The sequence below is a fragment of the Gallinula chloropus genome, assembly GCF_964237585.1.
Source record: "Gallinula chloropus genome assembly, chromosome: 2".
Lineage (NCBI taxonomy): Eukaryota > Metazoa > Chordata > Aves > Gruiformes > Rallidae > Gallinula > Gallinula chloropus.
Window position 1 is genome coordinate 15711378 of NC_140086.1, and position 23699 is coordinate 15735076.

Sequence of the window (23699 nt, forward strand, 5' to 3'; positions counted from 1 at the left end):
AATTAAAAAAAAATAAAACCCCAAGGAGGAAAAAGTCGAAGGAAACACGTTTAAACAGCTACGGGTGAGTCAGCATACAGGAAGGTAGCGCACATGACTGGCGAGATTATCAGTAAATCTTCTTTCCCACTTTTCCTCTCCTTCTCTTCCCCGAAATTACAATGTAATGATGCTGCTTTAAGAAAGAATAGAAGATTCTAGTGAAGTCTTGCTGCTTTCCTGGAGCCCAAATTTTCCCTCTGTCCTGTGGAGTGGCCAGCTCTTTTCCCCTGCATCCACCAAGGCACAGAGCCACATGCTTTGTTCCTCCATGCTCAAGGAAAGATTGGATGAGGTACTTAGGGACATGGTTTAGTTAGTAATATAGGTGGTAGGGAGACGGTTGGGCTAGATAATCTTGGAGGTCTTTTCCAACACTAATGATTCTGTGATTCTGTACCTGTCAGCTGGCAGGGGATGGGGTGTGTAGATTTTAAAGCCCCCAAAGATGTCACAAAGCTCACTTGCTAATTATTAGGTTCAGGAGAGAATAACTTTGATTTCACAATGAGCATCTTCAAGGCCATTTTTTTTAGCTGTGCATGGAAAGGATTTTCAATGCTTTTGGTCGTGAGTGTTTGAGTGAGAAGGTAATGCTGTAGGGCCTGGATTCATAGCATCTGCTGAGGCGCTGAACAACAACGATAACTGCACTTCTAATTAGAAGCATAATCGTTAATTTAGGGATGTAAAGTAATTAAGGGTAATTAATAATCATCACTAATGAAGGTATAAATTAGATGGGGTGAGTGCAGTTGTAAGGTCAGGCTCTGGTTGATCTGATTTCTGTATGTAACGGAGGAAAGAGTCTTGAGAAGTCCTCCAGCTCCCCTCCAGAGATCTCCTGTAATATACCTTGCTTAGCTACTGATGGCAAACCCCTTCTGATCCCTAATTCAGGCTGTCAGTCACAATAGCTGATGTCTTACTGGAGTGGTGGGGAGCTGGGTTTTGGGGTGGACTTTTCCCTCCTTTGTCAGAGTTGCAATATACTTGGTAGAACGGATGGAAGCACATGCACTGGCAAGCCTGCTGTGCTAATCCTCATGGGATGCCCAACTGCCTTGTTTCCTGAGTACATGTTGTTCATCAGCGTAGGTTGACTGTGATGCAACTCCAGCCAACACCCTGAGTGTTTCATAGTCTTGACATAACTTGATTCCAGGAACAACTAAAGCCAAATCTGCTTTAAATTTTCTGCCTTTTCATTTGCACTTATTCACCTTGATTTCACGCCCGCAATCCAAGTTTGTGAAGTCAAACCGCAGCTCAGGAGAGGAAGGTGTGGCTTCCTCCTTTGTTCCTCCAGGTAGACGTGAAATAGGAGCAGGGAGAAGATAAAATGTCTCTTCCTTTAAAGAAGATGCATCAATTCAAAGCAGCAAATATTCAATAATGTTCATCAGCTTCAAGCAAAGGTCCTGCTGCTTCCAAGTCCAGGTTCAGAAACTTGTCCGTGGACACTGATGGCGACTTCCAGGGTAGGAATCCTAATAACACATTTTGAAGCCTTTAAATGATGCATTTAAATAAGTGGCCCCTCTTTCAAGGTAACAACACTCAGCTCTTTGCACTCAGGCTTTGGTACAGATGTCTCAAACGGTTGGGAGCTGCTGTAGGCTCTGCATTGTATAAACAAATACCCCAAACCCAAGAACCACCAACAGAGCCCTTGTCTGAAATGCTGTTTTCCATTGGTGAGGCACAGAATGCTGGTTTCTGCTCACCTCCAAGCAAAGGGTAATAGCGGATGTTATGTTACTCTAAACTCACTGATGACTATTTTTACAAAACAGACTACAGTACATTTACTAGTACATGATGAAAGGGCATAAATAATTTAAACAACAGTTGTCAAAATAAATGAGCAAAGTGCATTTTGTGATAAATTACACTTGCTTTTTTAATGTGTTTCTCACTTAGTAGCAAAATTCAGTAATTTGCAGTGGATATCCCGATCATTAAAGTGAATTAGCAAGCCTCTACTCCCTTAGCCATAATTTTAATCTTAACTAGAAAGGAATTATTTAGTATTATTTTGGCAAGGGTTCCTCCTTAATATTCTTTTATAGCTGCAGTCTTGCAGTGTAATGTAAGTTATGTTTGTATCCTGGTGACTTGGATTTGAGAGCCGAAAGCTGATTATGGACAGTAAAGAATTTCAGCTAACATAAAGATATAATTGTTTTAAATAGAGTTTAGCAACAATTCATATCACTGGCTGCTTCAGTCCTTCCACTGGCACACAGATGCCAACCGAATTTATAGTTGCTTAAGGAGTGCATAATGGGAAGCTATTTTTTAGAGGTCTAATACCAACATTAATGTATACACAGAGCATACATCTGCTTAATTTGTCTGCTTGCTTGTGTTCAGGTTATAACTTATGTGATGGAACTCTCTTGTCATCAGTCTTTTTTTTTTCTTTAATATATATACATCTGTGCTGCTTCTCCTTTATAGTTGCTCAGGACTGTTTGGCTTTTTCACTTTCTTTCTCCTGGAGCTAAAGGAGGCTGCCACAGTTGAGCATCTCTGCAAATCAGAAGTGAAGTCACTTTTCCCTACAAGCCTGTGGGTGCCTCTGATGGTTTTTTTGTTTTGTACTGAAAAGAAAAAACATGGCAGAAAACCCACAAAAATTGGCAGTGGGCTTCAGGTGCACTAGTAATAACCAAAGTATTTTTTGAAAGTGTTTGGCTTGCATGGGCTAGTCACGGAGCTGACTATGTTTTTAAATAAATCACCCCTGGTTATGTATCACTCCATATCCATTTTGGGCTTACTTTGAAATCAAAGATGAAGTTTCCCACAAGTGTTACTCAGAATAAGGAGAGACAAAACAGAAACACTTCAGTGCAGACTTCTAGGGGTAAGTCTGGCATGCATCGTGACACACAAAGGAGGAACTGGAACAGTGTAAAATACTTCTGTTTGGAGCTGCTGACAATGTAGGTGTATGCAGTAATCCGTGCCAACACAGAGACACAAGACAAAAATCTGATACCTAGATAGATAGTTGTCAGGGCTGTTTTCCTGATTCATCCCCATGGGGCACATTTGACTGTCCATACACGTGACAACATTCATTCCATAGGCCCAGATGTCAGCTTCAGAAGGGTTGAGGTATTTTTTGTCCTTTTGTTTTGGCTGTCAGTCACTCAAATTGGAGCATTAAAAAGCCATTTTTGGGGGGGCAATAAACCTCAAAACAAAGCCTTTCATTTAAAGGTATAAATGGGATCTTCCCCAATATAGATATCCTACCTTGAAATCGAATTTAATGTTTCTACTGGAGTGAGACACTGGCTGTTTATATAACTTGATTTCACATTTGATATTAAAAGGCTGAAAGTTTGCAGACTGCTTCAAAAACGTGACATGGGGAGAGGGTGTCTGATGAGACCAGAAACTAGCTACTGGCTCACCCCTGATGCAGCAGGGTTACAGGTGATGGGAGACCATGGGGACCTAAGGTCCCCAAGAAGTGCTGAAGAAGAAGTTGCTAATTCCTCATTCATAGTTCAGGTATATGCACACACACATGTCTGTGCATAAGCTTTGGCCCTTTGTAACATTAAGCAACTGCCACGGTGTGGAGGAACAAGACCATAAAGTCCCAAAGACTGAAAGGGTTTGAAGCTACTATCTGTTTAGGATGGATGTACTCCTGGGGAGGAAAGCTCCATTAGTGCCAGTCAGCAGAGATGGAGGTGATTTGCTGTGCAGGAAGGACATTTGCCAGCTGGCAGATAGCTGGCATCAGACCTTCACAGATTTTTATTTACAGGAGAGGTCCAAGAATCTAGGCACCTATACGGAGTTAACAGAGAAACCAGTCAACAAGACACAATTTCCATTCCAGTCCTCAAAATCCATTGTATGGTCCTTAAAATCTCAGATAAAGGTTGTAGCTCAATTTATAACCAGCACTAGAATTAAGAGTGATTTATCATAACAGAGTATTAAGCAAGGAGTCTTGGCTGTTACCAGCAAAGTCAGTAATTCTGCTGCCATGCAGAGAAGTGAGCACCCACCAAACTAGTATCAGAAACCTCCAAAGAAATGACCCAGTGAGACTGTTTTTCACCTTTCTGGTGGTTGCCATGGTGTTCAAAAGGCAAAGTTTCCAAACTAATTCTGTCTCTCACAATCAGATCCTATAAAACATTTTTAGAGTGTGCTATTACTCATCAGTATGTAAAAATGGCACCACCTTACTCAAAAAATCTGTTCCCTGTGTATTCAGATCCATGCATTCAGCCTTGGTTAGCTAAAATAGGTTTGTTGCTTTTTTTCCCCTTAGCTCTGTAGATGCAGCACAACTCGCAGCTCATTTTCACTCTTCTTAACTGAGGTTGGACAGGTCAGGCAGTTGGACTAGATGATCTTTATAGATCCCTTCCAAGTGAGCTCTTCTGTCACTGAAAATATTGACCATTAGACTAGGTAATCTTGGAAGTCTTTTCCAACATTAATGATTCTGTGATGATTGTTCTTCTACATTACTACTTGTTCTTCTACATTCTACATTACTACCGTCTACTTGCAGGTACCTTCCTGGTTTCTCTGTGTTCCCACTGCAGCAAGGATCTCCTGAGAGCCATGGGGATTGGGGCTGGGGACGAGAGGCAGGTGACCGTCGCTGCACTGACTGTGTAGACAGTCTGCAGATGTAATATAGGTAACAGCAGTAGGTGTCTAAAAATAGTTGGATGAATCTAGGCCACATTTTCATTCGCAAGAGCTTTGCTCGTACAGCTGCCCAAAAATACCCAGTGTGGTAGGTAGACTTTGGGTTGAATGTAGGTAGCTAATGTTGTGTGAAGGGGAACAGACATTTTAAACAACTAGGTGCCGTCACCTTCAGTGGTACTTTTCTCCTGGTCTTTGGTAGATAACTCAGTGTGGTGTCAGAATGGATCCAGATCCTTACCAGAGATTTTAAAGGCCATTTGGAAAGATCCAGTTAAGCTTCGTCTGTCAGAAGCACAGAAGACTGGGTCTCCTCCTCAGCTTTAATGGAGCAAGTTACCAAGGTCTCCAAAAACCTCTGAGACTGCTACAGATGTTTTGGAAGCAGAATCTCAAAACATGGAGCAAAAAACATGGTCTCAAAACTGGTTTTCCTGTTAGATCAGGTGGACTGGAGTTGTGTAAAGATATTACCCACTCAATCATGAGCTCGTATCCTAGACACTTGTCCTGCAGGCAGTCTGCTCTCTGGGAATAGGGGTCATTTTCTTTAAAGGTTGTTGCAAATGACATCTCAGCATGGTGGCATGGATGAGTTGCTGGATCTGCAAAATGTGGGTATTTAGTCATAATCACTTGTGATTATTTTATTTATATATATACATATACATATATATATATACACATCTATATATATAAAAATGATTGATAGAGTTTGTGATATGTTTCTCATGACATTCTAGCTGAAGTTATTGTAGACACATACCCTGTCTGGATCCTAGACAAAGACCCTGTCTATATTTTGCATTTATTGTGCAAAAAGTGTTTTTAAAGTGTTGTGCATGCTTGTGTGGGCCTCACGTTGTCACACCAGAGATGACGGCTGTCTAGTGACAGACACGGTGAACTCCTTTGTTCACGGGCAAATGCGTACGCGATCGTGCCGCTGGTTTGCAAAGCACGCTTGGATGAACAGCACTCGATAAAGGCAAGATAATCACCACTCATTAAAATTTGTTTTAAAAGATCATGCACATATAGAGACTTTCATTTCTGTACCTTCTACTTTAACTCCACATCAGTATCATTAATGAAACTGAGTAATTTGCTGTAGCTGACATTGTGTTTATTGAGTATCTAAATTTAAATATCAGCACTACAACTGCAGTGCATATTTTTCCCTGTAGTTTCCTTACAAATGGCATATGCCCCATTTGTCTAATCCCTACTTTTGTGATTGCAAAATAGCCAGGTTACATAAAAACCCCCTAAATTATATATTTGCATACAATACTGCTGTGGCTCTGCGGAAGCCATTTTGGGCTGTTCAATGCTTATAGCTTCTTTCGTTGGAATGGTTTGTTATTTCACCAGCAGTACTGCAGAGCTATTCCAGTCTTGTGCTTGGAAACATTTTTTTTTTCATTATTCTACCCTGATTGCCACAAATGAAGTAAATAATATTTAGCAAAATAAGTAATACAAAACAATAAAAGAAAGTACTGCTAATGTAGTTCTTTCTGCTGTTTAAACCTGTGGGATTATTATTTTTTTTTAAGTTGGATTTCAAAGTCTCTGGGCAGAAACCAGCCTTTAGTTAAGTGTCTGAATAGCACAGTGGGACCTTGATTCATGGCTGGGCGCTGACAAAGTAACGCTGCTAAAAATAGTTTGCAGAGTTGGGCCCTCCAGTAGCAAAAGGAAAGCCGGAGAATGCATGATTGGAAGAAATGCTGTGGCTGTTGCCAGTGGGTCTGCTGTCCCCATTGTTATTCAAAACCAGAATTAGCCGTGCCTATGCTCTCCAGCAGTCTGTCCATTCGCAGGCTGCTGGCTTCCTTCTTTAATACCTTCCTGAATCGAGTTAAACATTGGTGCTCTTTGGGAGGCCACAGTCAGCATCTGGAGAGACACAAACTACAACTCTGCGTTGAGAATACTTCGCTTGTGGAGCTGGCTGAGGAAGGCTCCCACTGCTGCCTGCTCCCTCCTGGGGCCACTCCAGCTGTGGTGAGGCTCTGAAGCAGACCTGGGAAAGGAATCAGTTTAAAGCTTTGGTCTTGCTTTTCTCATGGGCATCTTTCACAGGCCTGTTGTATTGTGGCTTGGCCCAGCAGCAGGGCAGTGAAGGAAGGAAGGAAGGATTGGAGGACCACCTCAGTCTCCGCTGCCTCATGCTACCAGTACTGGAAGCAGAGCCATGGTCTTCAGCTCATGGGTTGAAGTGGAATCTGTCACCATCGAACCAAGAGAACGGTAGCTTGGCGATGGCCATGAAGCATCCTGAAAGGCACACAGAATGTGTGTACTCCAACAGCAGGTAGATATGTGCGATGTGCCATGTGGAGTTTGCGTATACAAGGACATTCACAATACCAGCATTGCATAAACCTCTTTCCAGGAGAGGAGGGCAGAACTGTTGGATCACCTGTTTTGTATACTAAACTCAGTAGTCTTACCTTTTTTAAATTCTTGAGACTTTGAATCAGATGCAAAACAGAGTTTTTTAAACCATTTTTGTTATGGTTTTGGAGGGGCGTGTGCTGGTGGGGTTTTTTTGGTGGGGGGTTTTCTGTTTGTTTTTTGGTTTTGCTTTCTACATAAAGTCAGTAGTATCTGCAAGATGAAAATCCAGAACGGATGAATTTCCTTAACTCCCCCAATGGTGAGGGTGGATTTACAGCAGCAGGTTTAGAAATGCTCAGTGGAGTGGCCTGGCCTGTGTGCTAGCTGTGAATGATAACCACGTGCAATGAAGAAACATCTTTCAACTATATCAGAAGACTTAATTTCCTGAGACATTAAAATGAATTTCTGCTCTGGAGTCTGGGCCAAGAGGTTGAAGACAAAAGTTCTTGTTGGCGGGCTGTGCTCCAGTGATCACAGAGACGTCTCCAGGATGTTCCATTATGGACGCAGATGCAGTAATCTCATGGGAGCCTCTAACCAGAGAGGGTTGGAAAAAATGGGCAGCCTGAGCTGTAGCAGCATGTTGTAGATACGCCCTAGTGAGGTGAGATCATTTCTATCTGTAATTTCAGAACTGAAAGTAGAAGCTGAATGGCAGTGCTGTTAAGAAGTTGACATTTAGCATGTTTACAGTGCTCCCAGTTCCCACACCCTTTGGGATTGACCACCAGACTCCTGGAGTTCTCTTCCAGAGAGAAATCCTGTTAGTGAGGACAACCTCAGTGGCTGCTCCTGAAGATCTCATGCGGCTTTTCTGAGAAGGCTGCTGCAACAGTCTGTGCAACATCATAGCTTTGGGGTTTTTGGCATTCAGGCATTTTATCAACACAGTGTTTAAATACAGTCCCTTTGGGAACCTAGGGCACAGATCCTCTTAGCTAACCAGTGCCAGCACCCATTTCTTCATGATGCACCCAGCCAGCTGCAGCGTAAGCGGGAATGGGCACCAGATGAAAACCCTTAAAGAATGGGTAGGAGGTGACAGCGAACAGGGTGAAAAATGGCTTCATGAACAATGTTCTGCCTGTGTTTGTTCTTGGGTGGCCTGTGCCAGTGGCTGGGCTCGTACAATAAACCTGACAGCGTGGCTACCTGAGCGAGTTCCAGTGCGGCAACTGGAAGATCGAGTGTGAACGCCGAGTATGTGTTGCATGCGTTTCTCCACTGACCGTGCACCGAGCTGCCTTGTGTTTGCCATGGGGTAAGGTCATACACATGGACAGTTACAGCAGAGCATCTGTTCCGCACTGAATCCAGACGCCGGGTACCTCGCAGTAATGTGTTCATGGAGGCATACCCTTAATTATCCTAAATAGACAAATGCATGATGCAGACTGCAGATTTCAGACATATGGACATGCCAGAAGTTTTGAATCTCTTGTGGGTGAGGCTCTAGAAATGTCTTGAGGGGTTACCAGAACTTGTTGCAACCCCAGATCTGCTTTTGAATGATGTGTCAGCACTTGTTTAGGATAAATATTAAAAGACTTGTAGGAATCATCAGAGAAAATTTTCACAAGTAACTTGGAAATCAAAGTCTTGTTGATGTCTAATGAGACTTTGGTGTGCAAATCACTCGGGGTTTTTTGAAAATCTTGTCCGTCTTCTTTCCAGCCAAAATCCGTTTCATGCTCAAGTGGCAGAAATTCTTCCTTCCTTCCTTCCTTCCTTGAAGCAAAACTTTAATTGGGATCAGTACTTTCCTGGCATTGGAAGACAAATACCATGTCCCATTAAACATATTCCCCAGATTTTTGAAGCACAGCCATTTGTCTGCTCGTGAAATGTGATAAACTCTTTGGCCTGAGATAAAGTGGTAGAACTTCTCCAGTTGCAAATTCCTACCAACCTAATTGCCTACCAGAGCTAAAATATGAAAGGTGTTGAGGAATAAACAAAGCATTATTTTTGTTTACTCTAATTTTACTTACCTGTGTGAATTCCTTGCCTGTGATGCTGATTTGTTCATACACTGCAAGTGGAAATGAAAAGCAAATCAGTGGCAAATCGAAACAATTTGGCAGCATGGACACAATAAATTAACCAGCTGCAAAATGATACCAATAGTGCTGAGCAAATAATTCCTCTGAAAAACTTTGGTACTTTGTGGATTGTTTGCAGGAAGTGTCTCATTATCTCAGTTGTGTGTATGAATTCTAAGAAGATTATTTACTGTGTAATTTCCTTGTCAAATTCCAATATCCAGGGCCTCAAAGGAATTTGGGGTTCTTATCCCTCGCTGGAATCTATATCATTCTTGATTTCACTAGAAATGCAAACATTAGACATGCTAATCCTGAACATTGTGGTACCTACATTTCACACGCTAATTGGAATTTGTAATAATCAAATTAAGCATAAAGTTGCAATTCCTGTCACCTCTTGCTTGCATTACATTGCCAGATACCTACTCTGAGCTCATCATTCAGCTCCCTTGATAATCAGTGAAGAGAGGAGCTGCCAAAGCATCATTTATCCAATATGACAAGTAAGTAGGTGAGTCAGTCTTCCAAGGGCCCTGTCTTTGTCCACTGCTTGTTGAAGAAGCATAGGTAACTAGCTGTCTAGGATGGGTGAAACGAGTTTGTCGGTGCATCACCATGCACACTTCAGAGCCAAGTGAACTGGTGCTCAGCACAGGCAGGAATGCATCCTCCTATCCCACTTCTGTGATTTGCATTAGGTCTGGGTTACACTCTGCAGTTAGGTGTGGAAACATCCAGGTAACTTTAATCAAGCTATCTGGAGAAGTTCTACTGTATCATCTGAAGACCATGTAAGGTTATTCATTTACATCTGTAACCATAAAGACAAGCTTCCAGGTGGGAAGGCTGCATATCTTCTTCTTCTTTTTTTTTTTTTTTTTTTTTTAAGTAGTTCCACTTTATGCAGCACAATTATGTATTTATTTAACTAGACAGCAAAAGAAAATCTCGTGGTCCATAATATGGCAGATAAGACCTTCTTCTTAACTACTGAGTTGCCACTCTGCTGCGTATTGTACTGTCTTGCATTCATCACTCCATACTGGTATGTTCTGCAAGCAAAGAATCCAAATAATGAATGAAAAGTCTTTTCCCTGATATGACATTTAGCCCAAACCCCCTCAGTATAAAGTGTAGCGATGCCCTTCTGTCTGACTTTTAAAGGTCATCTTCTACCTGGTATTAAATTATTTTTCTGCCACTAAGTACATTGGTCCTGTCCCTGATTTACACTGGGTACACCTCCACTGCAGCACCTGAGAGCATGTCCCAGCCCTTTCCCCCCAGAAGGAAAGCTGCATTTGCAGCCAGCCAGGCTGATGTGGACTACTCCACAGGTTCTGTAATCTGCCCCACAGGGCACATTGCAGACACAGTTCCTGTCACCATGGGTTGGTCTCTCCTCCCCAGTAATAAGCTATAGGACAGGAGGAAATAGCCTGGGGTTGCATCGGGGGAGGTTTTGACTGGATATTAGGAAAAATACCTTCACCAAAAAGTTTGCCAAGCATGGGAAGAGGCTGCCCAGGGAAGTGGTTGGGTCACCATCCCTGGAGGTATTTAAAAGACATGTAGATGCGGTGCTTAGGCACACAGTTTAGTGGTGGACTTGGCAGTGCTAGGTTAATGGTTGGACTTGATAATCCTAAAGGTCTTTTCCAACCAAAACAATTCTGTGATTCTATGGTATCACTTAGCTTGGGCAAAGAGGGACATTACGCAACATTTAGCTTTGGACGGCAGCAACCAAATATAGCATCATCTCCACAGCATACTGAACAGCCTCTGTGGTCTGAAGCCATTTATATACGTTTCTGTGCAATTGTATTTTCAGGAACATGTGTGTGGTGCAAAAGGAGACAGAAAAATTTGCAGGTGCTTTGGATAGCCTCCAAACCAAAATAATAGGGAAGGGGCAATCAGAGCCAAGCAGATTTTGCAACTGATCAGAGAGTTCCTGAGTGCAGCTAATTATTACTCCCTAAAAACTTGACTGAACATCTCATGCCCTCTGAACACTTTGTTTCATATTCTTTGTTTCATACATGTTGTGTTTTCATGAATGATTTCTTTGCTTAGCTCTATGGTCAATACAGCCAACGTAATTTCAGGCCTTGGACTTCATTCTTGACTTAGGAACCTCTTTGACACAACCATCCCATCCTACATTTATCAAGTCCTTTTGCAGAAGCAGCATGACTTGAATCTAGGGTGCATATCAAGATATAGTCTTAATAATCACATAGGAAACTCTTCAAAGGTGGTAACTCATTTTGATCTCTGTAGTTACTTTTCCAGATGCCCAGAGACATGAAGCTCAACTTGCAGAGCAGCAAGCACTCTCAGCTGCCCGACCTGCCACAGCATCAGGCCTTGGTTGGAAGGGGACCCTCTGCCTTGGGCAGGACCTTCTCTCTCCCTGACCTTGGTCCTGCAGCTGAGAGAATTAGACCAGAGGCCTTTGATTTGGCTCTTAGAACAGCAGTGGTACACACACTGCTAATTTTTCTGTAGACTTTTTCAAGGATGCCAGGGAGATTGATGGGAACAAAATGGTGACAGCTTTTTTCCTAGACAGTGCAGTGGCCATGGAGGACCGTACTGGTTTGTAACACTGCTGGTGCAGCGATTTCCCCTTCAGGTGGCAATCAGTGAGGCGCAGTTTACAGATACAATCAGACTTGGGAGGAGATTAGGAAAAGGCATCATATAAAAGCGTATTGAGAAGTCTGCATGGATAGTCAAACCCAGGCTTTGCCATCTTTAGGGTCCTGCTTGTACTTCTCCTTGAAGTTGCAGCTTCCAGATCCAGCCTACATACTACAGGAGCCTCCTCAAACCCATGCTCTTCCATAGGATTTTCACCTGACTCAGGAGCCCCATAGAGCTCTGATGGCCTGGAGCTCTTGAAGCTAGAGGCAGGACCTGGACAGGCAGCACCAGTGCAGCCATGTAACTATCTTGATGCCTAACTAAGAACTGTAAAATAGGGTGATGTCTTCTCACTCATGTATTTTGAAATTGAGGCATTTTGTTTGTGAAAAGGTTGTATGCTCTGTCCATGTCTTCTCCTGTTAAGGGTTGGATGTTGGGCTTTAAATGAGCTGTTGGGCCATGTGCTGGACTGCAAGGATAAAGCAAAATGGTATCGAAATGCACTTTCTCTGCCATGTTTGGTGCTTGCAGGGGTCCAAAACCACAGTGATAACATGACATGATAATACAGGTACAGGGTATATATCACAATCCATTCCCCCACAGGGCTAAAGAAGGTTACTTATTCAACTAATTAAGGGAGGGGGGCTGATTTTTGTAGGCTTCACAATCTGGTTTTGTTCTGTGTTAAATGTGCTCGTGTGCATATGGTGCAGTCTTTTAGGTGGTTTCAGTGATATAATTTCCCTTTTCGCTTGGTTAATCACTTTGAAACTTCCATTTCAGGGATCCTCAGAGTGAATATCTCCCTAAAGGTGGATAGTTTGTTCCACCTATTGATCCTGCATAAGCTCTGCATAAGCAGTGAGGGAGATGTAGCTCCAGAGAGTTTCCAAACCCTTTTGCTAGAATACTTTGATTTTTCTAGTGAAGTCTTTGGTTTCATCTGATTATGATTCTTAACTTAATGCTTATCTTGCTGAAGATCCCAAAGCAAGTAATAGGATGATAAACCAGAACAGGACTAATTCCCAAATGCTGCTGCACGCTTCTGAACGGGATAAGCTCAAAAGTGTCCTGCAGAAGCTGCAGAAACAAGTCAACAACAAGTTCCAGGTGATGATCAGAGCAGCCACAAGACCACTGCAGGCCACTGGGGACTCTGTGGTTAAGCACCTGGTGTGCATGTTGAAGGTACCCCTGAAAGCCGTGTCTGTGAAGTTCAGTCAGTTTGAGCAGTTCCTGGTGCTGCGTATTAAACCGCAGCCTCTCGAGACAAAGCAGCAGAGGCTCACGCCGTGGTGCAAATGGCTATTTGGAGCCACAGAGTGTGGAAGACTATTCATCTGTGACTACCTTTTTCACTTCCTGCGGAGCACCCCACAAGGACTTGTGAGATCAAGAAGTGATTACAGGCAGGCAGCGAGAGATATGCACGATAAGGCACAGAGTCAGCAGTCTCGTACGCATTTTCGGTTTCAGACAGCACCAGCTGAGCCTATCAGACTCCTTAGCATCACATTCCTTTAAATCTTTCTGTTTGCTGTAATATGAGTCTCTGGAGAAGGATGCTGGTGGACAGCCAGTTCACTGTTCACAGTGATGGGTAAGCGTGCAGCAGATCAAGAGAATTATTTGAAAGCAGCTTTAAGCACGAAGGAAGTAGTTGGATGCACTTTTTCAAAATATTTTAACTGCTTGTTAGTTCAAGGAAATCATCAAGATCTGCTGAGTGCAAAAGCGCCGTTCTTTTTTCTTTGTATGTTTGCAGCAGCATGTAGGTGGTGGGATGTATGAAGCATCTTGAGTAGGGATGAATGAATCACTTTGAAAGAAGAACGAGTATCTCCCAGGATTTTGCCTGGTGTTTGAACCAAACATTTAAGCTTGGGAAATTTTCATGTGCTGGTTTAGGCTCAGGCATAAAAAGGACATAATTCCTTGGGACAGATTTTTGTTCTGAGTTTTCCAGGTTTAACACTGTAAAATCAAGCTCAGAAGATACTAAAAGGCTTTTAAAAGATATTTTTCAGAACAAGGCTGGAGCGTGAGCTCAAGCCCTTTTGAGAGCTGTCCACCATAAACTCCTGTTTGAAGCAAGGGGCGAGGAACCGAAATGCCTGCATAAATCACCCGCACACAGAATCCATGTGTGCCCTCTTTTTGTTTAACCTAGTGAAGCTGCTGAGAGGTTTTCTTCGGTAGGGAAGCAGGAGTTGTGCATGACTCATGAGGAGACTCTTGGCTAGTCTGACTGTTTGAGGGCATTGAATAGCTTAGTGAAATGCATTTTGGACAACTACATTTTCAACCCATTCTGTGTGAACCAACTGTGTTCCACAGAGCAGCTGCGATAACCTCTGACTAATTGGCTTTTCAGGAGGTTACCTGCTGAGAGCATCTGCCACGACATCCATTCTCCCAGAAGTGTTTCATCTCAGAATTGCCTGATGCAGGCTATAGAGCCCAGCATCACAGGCAAGAACTGCGTTTTCTCTGGAGTCAGAATATAGGGGAAAGGATTCGCCTGACCTTGTTGAGTGTTCATCATCCACCTTGATACAGCCTATCGAAACTCCCTTTTGAAGGCCACCCTGAAGTCTTCCTTGAAATGAGATTTGCTGCTGAACCAGACAGCGAATCTGCACGCCAGCCAGGATCCCGCATACCCACATACTTGTGATGGCTTATTAGGGCTTTCACACTGCGTCAGGCAGCATCACACACAGTGCCGTGCCCGAGCAGGCTGTGCACAAGCTGGATGCCAGCTGCTGCCTCAGAGCCCTTGCGTGGACCTGGGACCTCTTGGACGGAGCAGTGTAGCAATACATAAATAATGCCAAGGAGTTTATTGCATATAAAGTCATTCTCTTCCATAGATCTCATACAGGAATATTTATTCAGCAGTGTGCTTATGGTGATGGTGTCAACAGATACTAGAACTCTATCCAGGAGGAATAAGCGTACCTGGTTATGGGAGCAAGTTGTCCAGAAGTGTTTTAAAAAAAAAAAAAAAAGAAACCCTGAATTCATCCTTGCATAAATACCGATTCACATGTCAGCTGCTGTTTGTTTTACAGACTCTGCTCCTGGAATCTTGTGGTGGATGATACATCAGTGTCCCTGGTTATTTGACCAACAAAGTCTCTTGTTTCATGGTTGGGTTTCATAATTCATGACAAATAAGTCCTAACTGTATCCTAAAAAAAGTAAGGGTGAGGGGAAAGCAACATTTATTTTTAATTCTGTAATTAAAATATTGCATGGCCTCATTCATGAATAGTGAACGCTTGGGATTAGGATTGCTATGTTTGACGTTATAGATGTAGGGCTCATAGATCCACATGTTGTGTCCATCTACTCCAAAACTAAAGTTTTGGGTTCCTGCTTGGCAAACAAATTAAAAAATCAAACGCAAGAAGAGATTTCCTTCCTTCCTTTCCCCCTCAGTATTTTTCTACTGTATTGACACTGCGTTTGACAAACAGCATTAAATAACCTTCAAGTCTGTATCAGCTACCAGGTCTTAGTAATGAGGGGAAAATCAGGCAAGCCAGACCAAGACATGACTGGTTGGGAATGAAAACAAAATTGGCAGTCTTATCAAAACCCATCCACATCTCTCTTTTCTCTCTTGGCTGCTGGGTGTTGCATTCAGTCCATTGATTAATGTGTCACTGCTTAGCACAGGCTTGCTGGGCTGTGACACTGGCAGCGAGGCAGCTTGCTGTCTGCGCAGCCCTGCGGCCGACGTGCTGCCTGTACGAGCCGCGGCTGCTTGAGGAGAGGAGGCGGAGGGGAGATGGATGGAGCAGGCCAGTAAGGGTTGCTTTGCCACCTCCTCCATGCTGGTTCCAGCTCACTACAAGTGTGCAAACATCTGAGGTAACCTTAGATCTCTGGCACTGTTGACTCCACTTATCAGCGACCTGTTAGGTAATAAGGATGTGCAGCAACAGCTTCATTTACCCAGGGGTTAAAAGAAGTACTGTTGTTCTTCACCCAGAGATGATGGAGTGAAACCAAACCCTTCAGTCTCATTTGACCTGGGGCAAGTGGTTACTGTCCCTGCCCAGGCTGCCCTGCAGCAGCATTTCCCAGCCCCTCCTAAGCCTTCTTCCCTTTCCACCATGGTGACTGACCGGGATCAGCAGCTCCCCAAGTAGGTGTTTTGTTTTTACGTTAACTTCCATGAGCCTCACAGACACACCTCACACTCTCACACCTCAGTGGTAACCAATTCCATGCACAACAAAGGGTAAAGCTACAAATGAGCCACCAGCCATTCCCTTTTCGTAGTGTACAAAATCTTCCAAAGTGGTATCTCTAATTAGTAAGTGCCAAGGGGCAATAAGTCTGCAGTAATGTACTATTATATATACAAATATAATGTATTATATAGTATATGTACAAATACAAATGTATTATGTCCCAAGTGACATGAAAAGCATGAAGTGAGATACCTGTGGCCTGTCTGACACTGGAAAAATACTATTAAATGTAGCTGAGTGCAGTTTTTCACCAGACTCCACAGAACAGTTGGTAGTTGGATGTTGGAAATAGGCATTTTTCATAATAACCCCATGTTTGAAGTGTCCTGACCTTAGAAGTATAGTATAAAATTAGTCCCAGGAGAAGGAACCTAGGAAGGGTAGCAGATACTTGTTTGCATTATCAGAATCCCTCAATGATGACGATGTGACACATAGTAATACTGCTGGGTCGGGCTGAATTAATGTGCGCTTAAAGTGAATGAAAAAGATGTCCCTTTCCCAGCTAGAAAAAAATCACACAGTACAGGTACTCAGAAAATGAAATACACCCCTGGCTTTGAAATTATTGTTGTCTTTCTGCAGCAGCTTCTTGAAAATGTCAGGTGAGATTAGATCTGCACACCGTTGTGTTGGTAAGCGTACAAACCCCCTGCAAAAGGCAGTCTTCGTTCCAAGAGCTTACAGTCTCAGGCAAGGGTTTCAAAGGCAGCTGCTCATTTGTGATACCTTTTTAAAAGATCTTGCTCTCAGAAAGCGCTGGGTACGTACTGCTAGAAAACCAGGTGGAGGAGTCTCCAGCTGGGCAACAAAAATTACATGGGTAATGAGGAAGAATAAGTGCTTCTAACACTCTGGCCTCAAAAAACATAGTGAGAAGAGAAGAAACGGGCTACATCACCACTAAATCCTCAGTGCTTGCTCTAAATGCAGCGCTTAAGAGAATGACAACTTCTCCCTTGGGTGGTGCCAGAGGTTGTGTCCAGACTGGCTGTCGGGTAGCCTGCACAGCTTGAAGGTGTTGTGCATCCTCTGCAGTGTGGATGGAGCTCAGGATGGGACTAGTCGCCATTCATGGGTTTCTGTCTGAAGAGCCAGCTGGTTCATTTCAAACTTAAACATGAGCACAAGCCAACGGCTTCGACAAGGTGTGTGGCTGTGGAATTTCAGCACGAGTGCAATCCCGAGGCCTGGCCCGATAGGATTACTCAGTTTTACCCGTTTTATTTTAGTCCTGCAGCTCTGTGGTATTTTCCATTGTCTCGGAGAGCTTTTCAGATTTTCCCTTCTTTCTGGCACGTGAGCTATTTAAAAACAAGTAGTTCTACTTCCCCTTTGTGAGATGGGCCTGTCTCTGTTGATGTTACGCAGATGGGAGATATCCTTCAGTTCACCTGGAGTCAAACACTTTTGAGGCGAGGTACCAGTTTGCTTCTCTCCAAGTTTAAAACCATATTTCCTCTTTGTCTTTGTACCCACTTAATATCATCATTGTTTTCTTTCCTGCCCTGGGGAATGGAGTCTAAACCAGCTGAAGGCTTAAAACCTTGCGGTCCGTTCTTCCATGAAATACAACAGTTGTGTGGTCATAAATGTGCACCTTTCTCAGGCCAGTACTGACGTGGGTATCTCATGGCAGCAGGTGGTGGTGGTGTGATCACGGCACCAGAGAACCTTGAGAATAAAAGCTAGGCAGCTGTAAAAACAGAAATCAAAAGTAGCACTGTCATCAGGTGAATATGCCCACATAAGGAAGGAAACAGCCAAGGAGAGTAGTTTTTTATTGCTTCTCTATTTCATAGGCCATACTCAGACTGAGGGATAAAGTGCTCATGGCAGGGTATGTTTTCTGTTGGGTTTTTTGCGCTTTTTATCTTTAAATCCTAATGAGCATTCTTTAAGCACCTGCTGGTTTAACATCCCATCCTTTCCCTGCTTGATCGGGTCTTCTTGTCCATTTCTGTGAGGGTTTGGGGTTGAAAGAGGCAAATACTGGCTAACTGATAGCTTGGCAGAACCAGGCAGCCCACGCTCTGCAGAGAAGAGCCCTCCAGGTGTGATTTTGTTGGGGTGAGAAGCAGAAATCTACTGCCAGCCTGAGTTTTAGCTGGCATGAATGCTGACTTTCCAGCATCAGTATCCTACGAGCTTCAAAAGTTGGGATCTGCCCAAAAAACCCCAATGGTCCAGCTCCTCTGACACTCAAGAGATATGTACATTCATGCAAGAGACAGGGCATCAGCTGGGAAGGGTGCCGAGCCCACCCTGATGAGTCCCATCCCAGCACTGCCCTGGTCAGAGATCCGGTCAGTAAAACTGGTGATGGGTTAAGCTCTGTGAGAAGCAAAGCTGTCCAAACACGTTGAAGTAACGTGCTCAACTTGCCTCCACGTGGCTCCTTGGCTCCAGAGGCTAATGTAAGCCCGTGGTGAGTTTACACGCATTTTTGTGGCTACAAATTGAATACATGACCAAATGCTCTTCAGTGTGAGTAGTCCTGAGCTGGCACTCATCTCCTGTTCAGAAAGGCAGAGCAGGGAAGACAAATCCCCATGAGAAAATGCTTAGTTGTAACATAATTTAGGTTGGGAGGCCTGTCTGGAGATTATTCCACTTAACTGTTCTCAAAGCAGGGCCAAGATGGGCTGTTCAGGCCTCGTGTGGTTGAGCTGCAGGTGGCTCCATAGGCAGAGATCACACAACCTGGTCAGGTAACCTGCTCCAAAATTTGACCACCCTTAGTAGGAAGAATTTTTTTCCACTTATCTAGCTGGAATCTTTTTTATTATATATTGTGTCCATTATGCCTTGTCCTTTTCCTGCACGTTAGGGTAGAGGGGAGGAAAAATTACAAGAAACTTCCACGTATTTGTCCTTTATGGTGTGGTCACCTCACAGCTTTGCAAGGGCTTTCAGTAAGGAACAGGCAGCACCAAAATTGAGTGTGCTTTACAGCTCAGAGCAGGGAAAGAGAAGCTTTCTGCAAGCCCTGATTATGTTATGGGCTCTGAAGTGGGAAATAAGTGAGCTGTTTTCTTATCTCCTAGTCAGCAATGGCCAACTCTTGCCATCTCGGCCAGCAGAATTGGTGAGGGAATGTCAGCACCTACTTTGATATTTGGCAGAGCCTTTCCAGTACTTGGCTATCAAGTCTTCAGTAGTTAATGCAAGCCCAACCACACCTCAGAGCCTACTCACCGGCCCTCAGACTAGAGGAAGAGTAAGCAGTGCTTTCACACAAGCCAGTAAAGTTCAAGCAGTAAAGCTGTTAAGTCTTACACGAGTGCCAGTCTGCGCGTTGTATTTATCTAAGGAATTGATTAAGCACTGAGTTTTTTGGTTGGTGAGTAAAACTGATTAAGGAAAGTACCAGGTTCACAGTATATATTCTAGGAGTAGTTTGTCTTTACAGCAGAAGTACATTTACTCAGCCCAAACCTGACTTTTTTATTTCAGTTGAAAATCAAATGGTGAAAATCCCTTTCTATACTCACTGTCTGGTTTTGGTTTTCTGTCTCGTTTCTTACAGCCCCAGCAGAGAGCTCTCCATAAACATTTCCAGCCTCTAAAGCTGCTGTCCTGCCACATGATATGAAAGTGAACTTTCCTTCATGAAGAGAAAAACATAATAAATGGCACTGCCAGAAGGTGACCATGGAGGATTGAAGATAAACTTCAAGTAAAAATCCGCTTACTCAAGATGATGCATTCTGGGAAGACCTGGTTGGCTGTGGAGTAAAAAATGTGGTGCATAATATCCAGTGCTAATTTGTTGAAAATGGTCATTGACAGACCTTTAGCTGGAAAATTTCTTCCAGTTTTCATCACTGTGCATAACTTTTGAGTTCCCTTTGGGGGACTGTCTATGCCCTTCACTAGAAGTCCTGTTTTAGCATGGCAACTACTGGATTCTTTTATTATGTATGCAGATGGCATGATGTTTTAGGAAAAAACTTACAGCAATTCTCCAGTCTCAGTGGATATGTTCACGATATTACACCCCAATAGGAATGTAAGCGTCTTGTATATGTTAGTTTTGCAATCTAATGGTATTCTGTTAAACAAGATAAGCACTTCATGTGTGCTTTCTGCACAGAACTAGCACAGTCCATATATATATAATGGTCCTTTTTTAAATACTGAGGATACATTTCAGTATTTGTGCTGAGACTGCATCCAATCTGAAGTCCACGACTAGCATCCCTTCACCGATTCACGGTAGATTGTGTAGATAGATTTGCACGAGGCAGAGGTGTGACTTCTTTTATTGAGACTTCAAGAACAGCTGCCACAGAGGTAGCCAAGAACAGGGTAGGCTGAATGAGCTGTGGGACACTGGGTCTGCTCTCCCTCATGCGCCAAATATCAAAGGTTTTTGTTTCTAGGGTGCCAACATGTTTTCTTGTTTATCGAGTGAGAGGCAAGGGAGAGAGCCTTTCTCAGAGATGTCTGTGACCCTGGGTTTGGTCTACGATAAAACCAGAATAAACTGGAAGAATTCAGGTTCTTTATGCTGGCCACCATTTATGTTTTGGGCAGGACTGGGGAATTGTAGTCCAAACCAAACTCTCTGGATAAGATAAAATGTAAGACAACACTTCTAAAGAGCAAGACACTCCCTTTGGGGAGGGCAGGCTTCTTCATTAACTTTTTCCACTTTCTACCCAAAACAGTATTTTGGTAGGAACTGGGAATAAGCAAATGGTTCCAATAAGCCTTTCAATATACTGTAGCAGGCTCAAGACTGTTGCATTCAATCTGAGCGTTGTGTTTTTGTTCAGTCTGTGAATGGCTGGCCTCATCACTGGCTGTATCACAGCTGGCTGTGGTACTGTTTCTTCCATGGGGACTCAGTGGAATTAGTGTCTGTCCATCACATCAGGACCTTCTTGACACTCTTTATAATGAACTGATGCCATCAACATACTGAGGGGACCTGTTTGTTCCTTCTTTCTTTAATATCAAAGGTAGCTTTTTGTCTGTTTAAAGACCATCACTCTCTCCAGTCTGATAGACAGGTACTACAGAGGTATTATTATATGCCGAACTGTGGGTGAGACGCCGTCCAGGTGTGAAGATGCAGCCATGGAGAGAAGGTGCAGCTACATCAAGCCAAGTGGACCTTTTTAGAGGAAGCTCCTGTGTTAGAATTCTTAAAAACTATAGTATAGCTCATTACTAGAGAATGGAAGGTCAACCACTGAGGGTGCCCGTACAACCAACAGATAAGTATCTTTAGGGCTCGTTTTTTTTAAGTGAGCATGGGCTTCGGTTTCAGCTCTCCACCCATCTCAGATTCAGCATGTTGGGTACTTCTATAATGTTCAGTCCAAAAGCAAATCATTGTTATTGCTGACCAAGATTTTCAGAAGTCACTCGTGGTTTCTAATGGTTTGCAACTTTCCATGGGTTCTCACATGGAGCTCCCAAGAATTACAGAGCAGTAAGCTTCTGCATTCTCTCTCTGAAAATCCTGGTCCCTACTTTTAAATTAATTGGTGTGAAAATTCTCCTTCAGACATAAAAATCTTTGCCAACAGCAACACCTGCACCTTTTAGAGCTTTTCATAGGCTTGCAGGTTGGAATCAGATACCAAGAGACCCGTCTGTGCACGTGGCACAGGTCCACTGTAAGCTTCAGAAAATTTTACAGCTCTTTCTGCTACAGGTTTTAAAAATTGTGCTCTGGCAGCCAACATCGAATTCGTGTTGGTGCAGCCATTAAAAAAAACCACTTTGATACAGGATATTTTAAAAGGAGAATGTTATACTCCCTCTTTTACTACCCAATGAAACAATCCAGAGTAATTTGAATGATAAAAGAAGAGTTTATCAGAGAGTGTTATCTTAAAAGGGCGTACAAGAAGTTGAGTTAGGCAGAGAGCCACTAGAAGCATTTTTTGTATCAATGTTAGTTTTGAACATCTTCCAGTATATGGGCATGACTTTAGATGTGTGCACTCCTCCTGTTAAAACAGTTTGTTTTAAAAGCTTCCCAGGATTTTAGCTACAGTGACCTAGAAAAGCAGTGTTATAGGCCCTGAGAAATGTGAAAGTCACGTCCAGACCCTTGTGTAGCCAGACTCGGTGAGAAGTCTGCTGTAGGTGCCTATCGGACAAATCTCCTTGGAAGCTGGTGTAGGTCTCCATCCTACAGCCAGCCTGTGCATGTGGATAACTCCAAGCATAGTTCCCCCGAGTCCCGTGACACTCCTCACGTGTGTAACTGTCTGCCGGAGCCATAAGGAAGTAACTGTACTTTTTGGCTTGTGTTTAACTATTCATCGTGTTTGGATTTTTTAATCACTGTTGTTCTCCCAAAGTAGGCCATGCTTCCTCAGGGATATTTATGAAATTGTTCTACATCTCCTGAACAACTATCTGGATCCCAGCGTATTCTTCTGAAAACTTTTTAATATAAATAAACATGTGGGAGAGATTTTTGTTATTATGAATGGGGGCAGGTGCTGTGTTCTCGGAAAGGCTGTTGAGTGCAGACAATCAAGTCTATTGCATTTTTTATGCCGAACACCTTATTAATAGCAGACACATCCGCTTTTGCCTGGGTCGCAGGAACAGTTCAGGGGAAAGAATGCTTTATCTCTAGTCAATAAATCATTTATGTGGAGAGTGCCAAAGACCAAGTCGACATGAAAGGGAGCGAATAAGTTATTCCGGCAAAGGAAGTGAATTTAAATATGCCCAGAGCCATTAGTTCGGTGCAAAAGAGTGGGAGACTAATGCTATTTTCATAAAACAGCAGTTATCAGCCCTGTGGAGATAGGTAATTCGCGAAGGCCAGTGCTGCTGTTACACTGATCACTAGTTATTGTCTCTGAAACAAAACAGTACTGCGACCAGGACACCGTTTCCCGTGTGCAGACCCGCAGCCTTCCTCCCGTGCCTCTCCCTGCCGCCCTGCTCGCCTGTTTTTTTGTGTTCAGAAAGCTTGCAGCAGCAAACCCCACTAAGAAACGCTGACTGAGACTCAGCCATCCCAAGTGCTTCAGACTGTGAGAAATCCTGCACTAGAGACCCAGAGGAACCGCTCACCCCAGAAAACACACTGCAGCTGAAAGCATCCTTGGCGCTGCTTTGTTCCTTGGGTTTTTTTTTCCCATCTGTGTGGCTTTCGGTGCCCTACCCCCTCAAAATGCAGCCTTCTAGGAGGGGAGTTGGAGAAGGCTCCTCAAGCTCTTTGGTTTTGCCTGCCCAGCTGCATGGTGATGTTCCACCAGTGAGTTCATCCCTCCTTGTCTGTCCCTTAGGGTAAGTGGTGTCACTCGACAGCAGCTGCAGTGTCACTGAGGAAATCAAACCATTAAATATTACAAAATACTGGTTTTGTTGTGCCCTGAATTTTCAAAAGACCCCAGGCCAGACTGCTGGCAGACCTACCTTGGCACTGCTCCATCAAAGTCTCCAGAGATGTGTTGATGACTGCCAGCTGTGGTGCCAGGCCTGGGGTGATTTTTGGTTATCCCAATCACCACAAAGCCACAGGATCTTAATTATTCACAATTGTCTTGGGCAAGCAAAGCAAAATCCCGCATCTTTTATACCAGTTCCCTTTTAATGAACAACA

The 23699-nt window shown here is 43.4% G+C and overlaps 1 protein-coding gene across 1 annotated transcript in view; it reads left to right on the top strand.

Annotated features, from left to right (window-relative positions):
- SAMD12 (sterile alpha motif domain containing 12) overlaps positions 1–19838 on the top strand; it is a 171902-nt gene extending 152064 nt beyond the window's left edge. Inside the window, exon 6 of the mRNA XM_084280399.1 lies at positions 19644–19838. Within this exon, the coding sequence (XP_084136525.1) occupies positions 19644–19666 (23 nt within the window). The 3' untranslated portion in view covers positions 19667–19838. The remainder of the gene's footprint in view (positions 1–19643) is intronic.
- The last annotated feature ends 3861 nt before the right edge of the window (positions 19839–23699 follow it).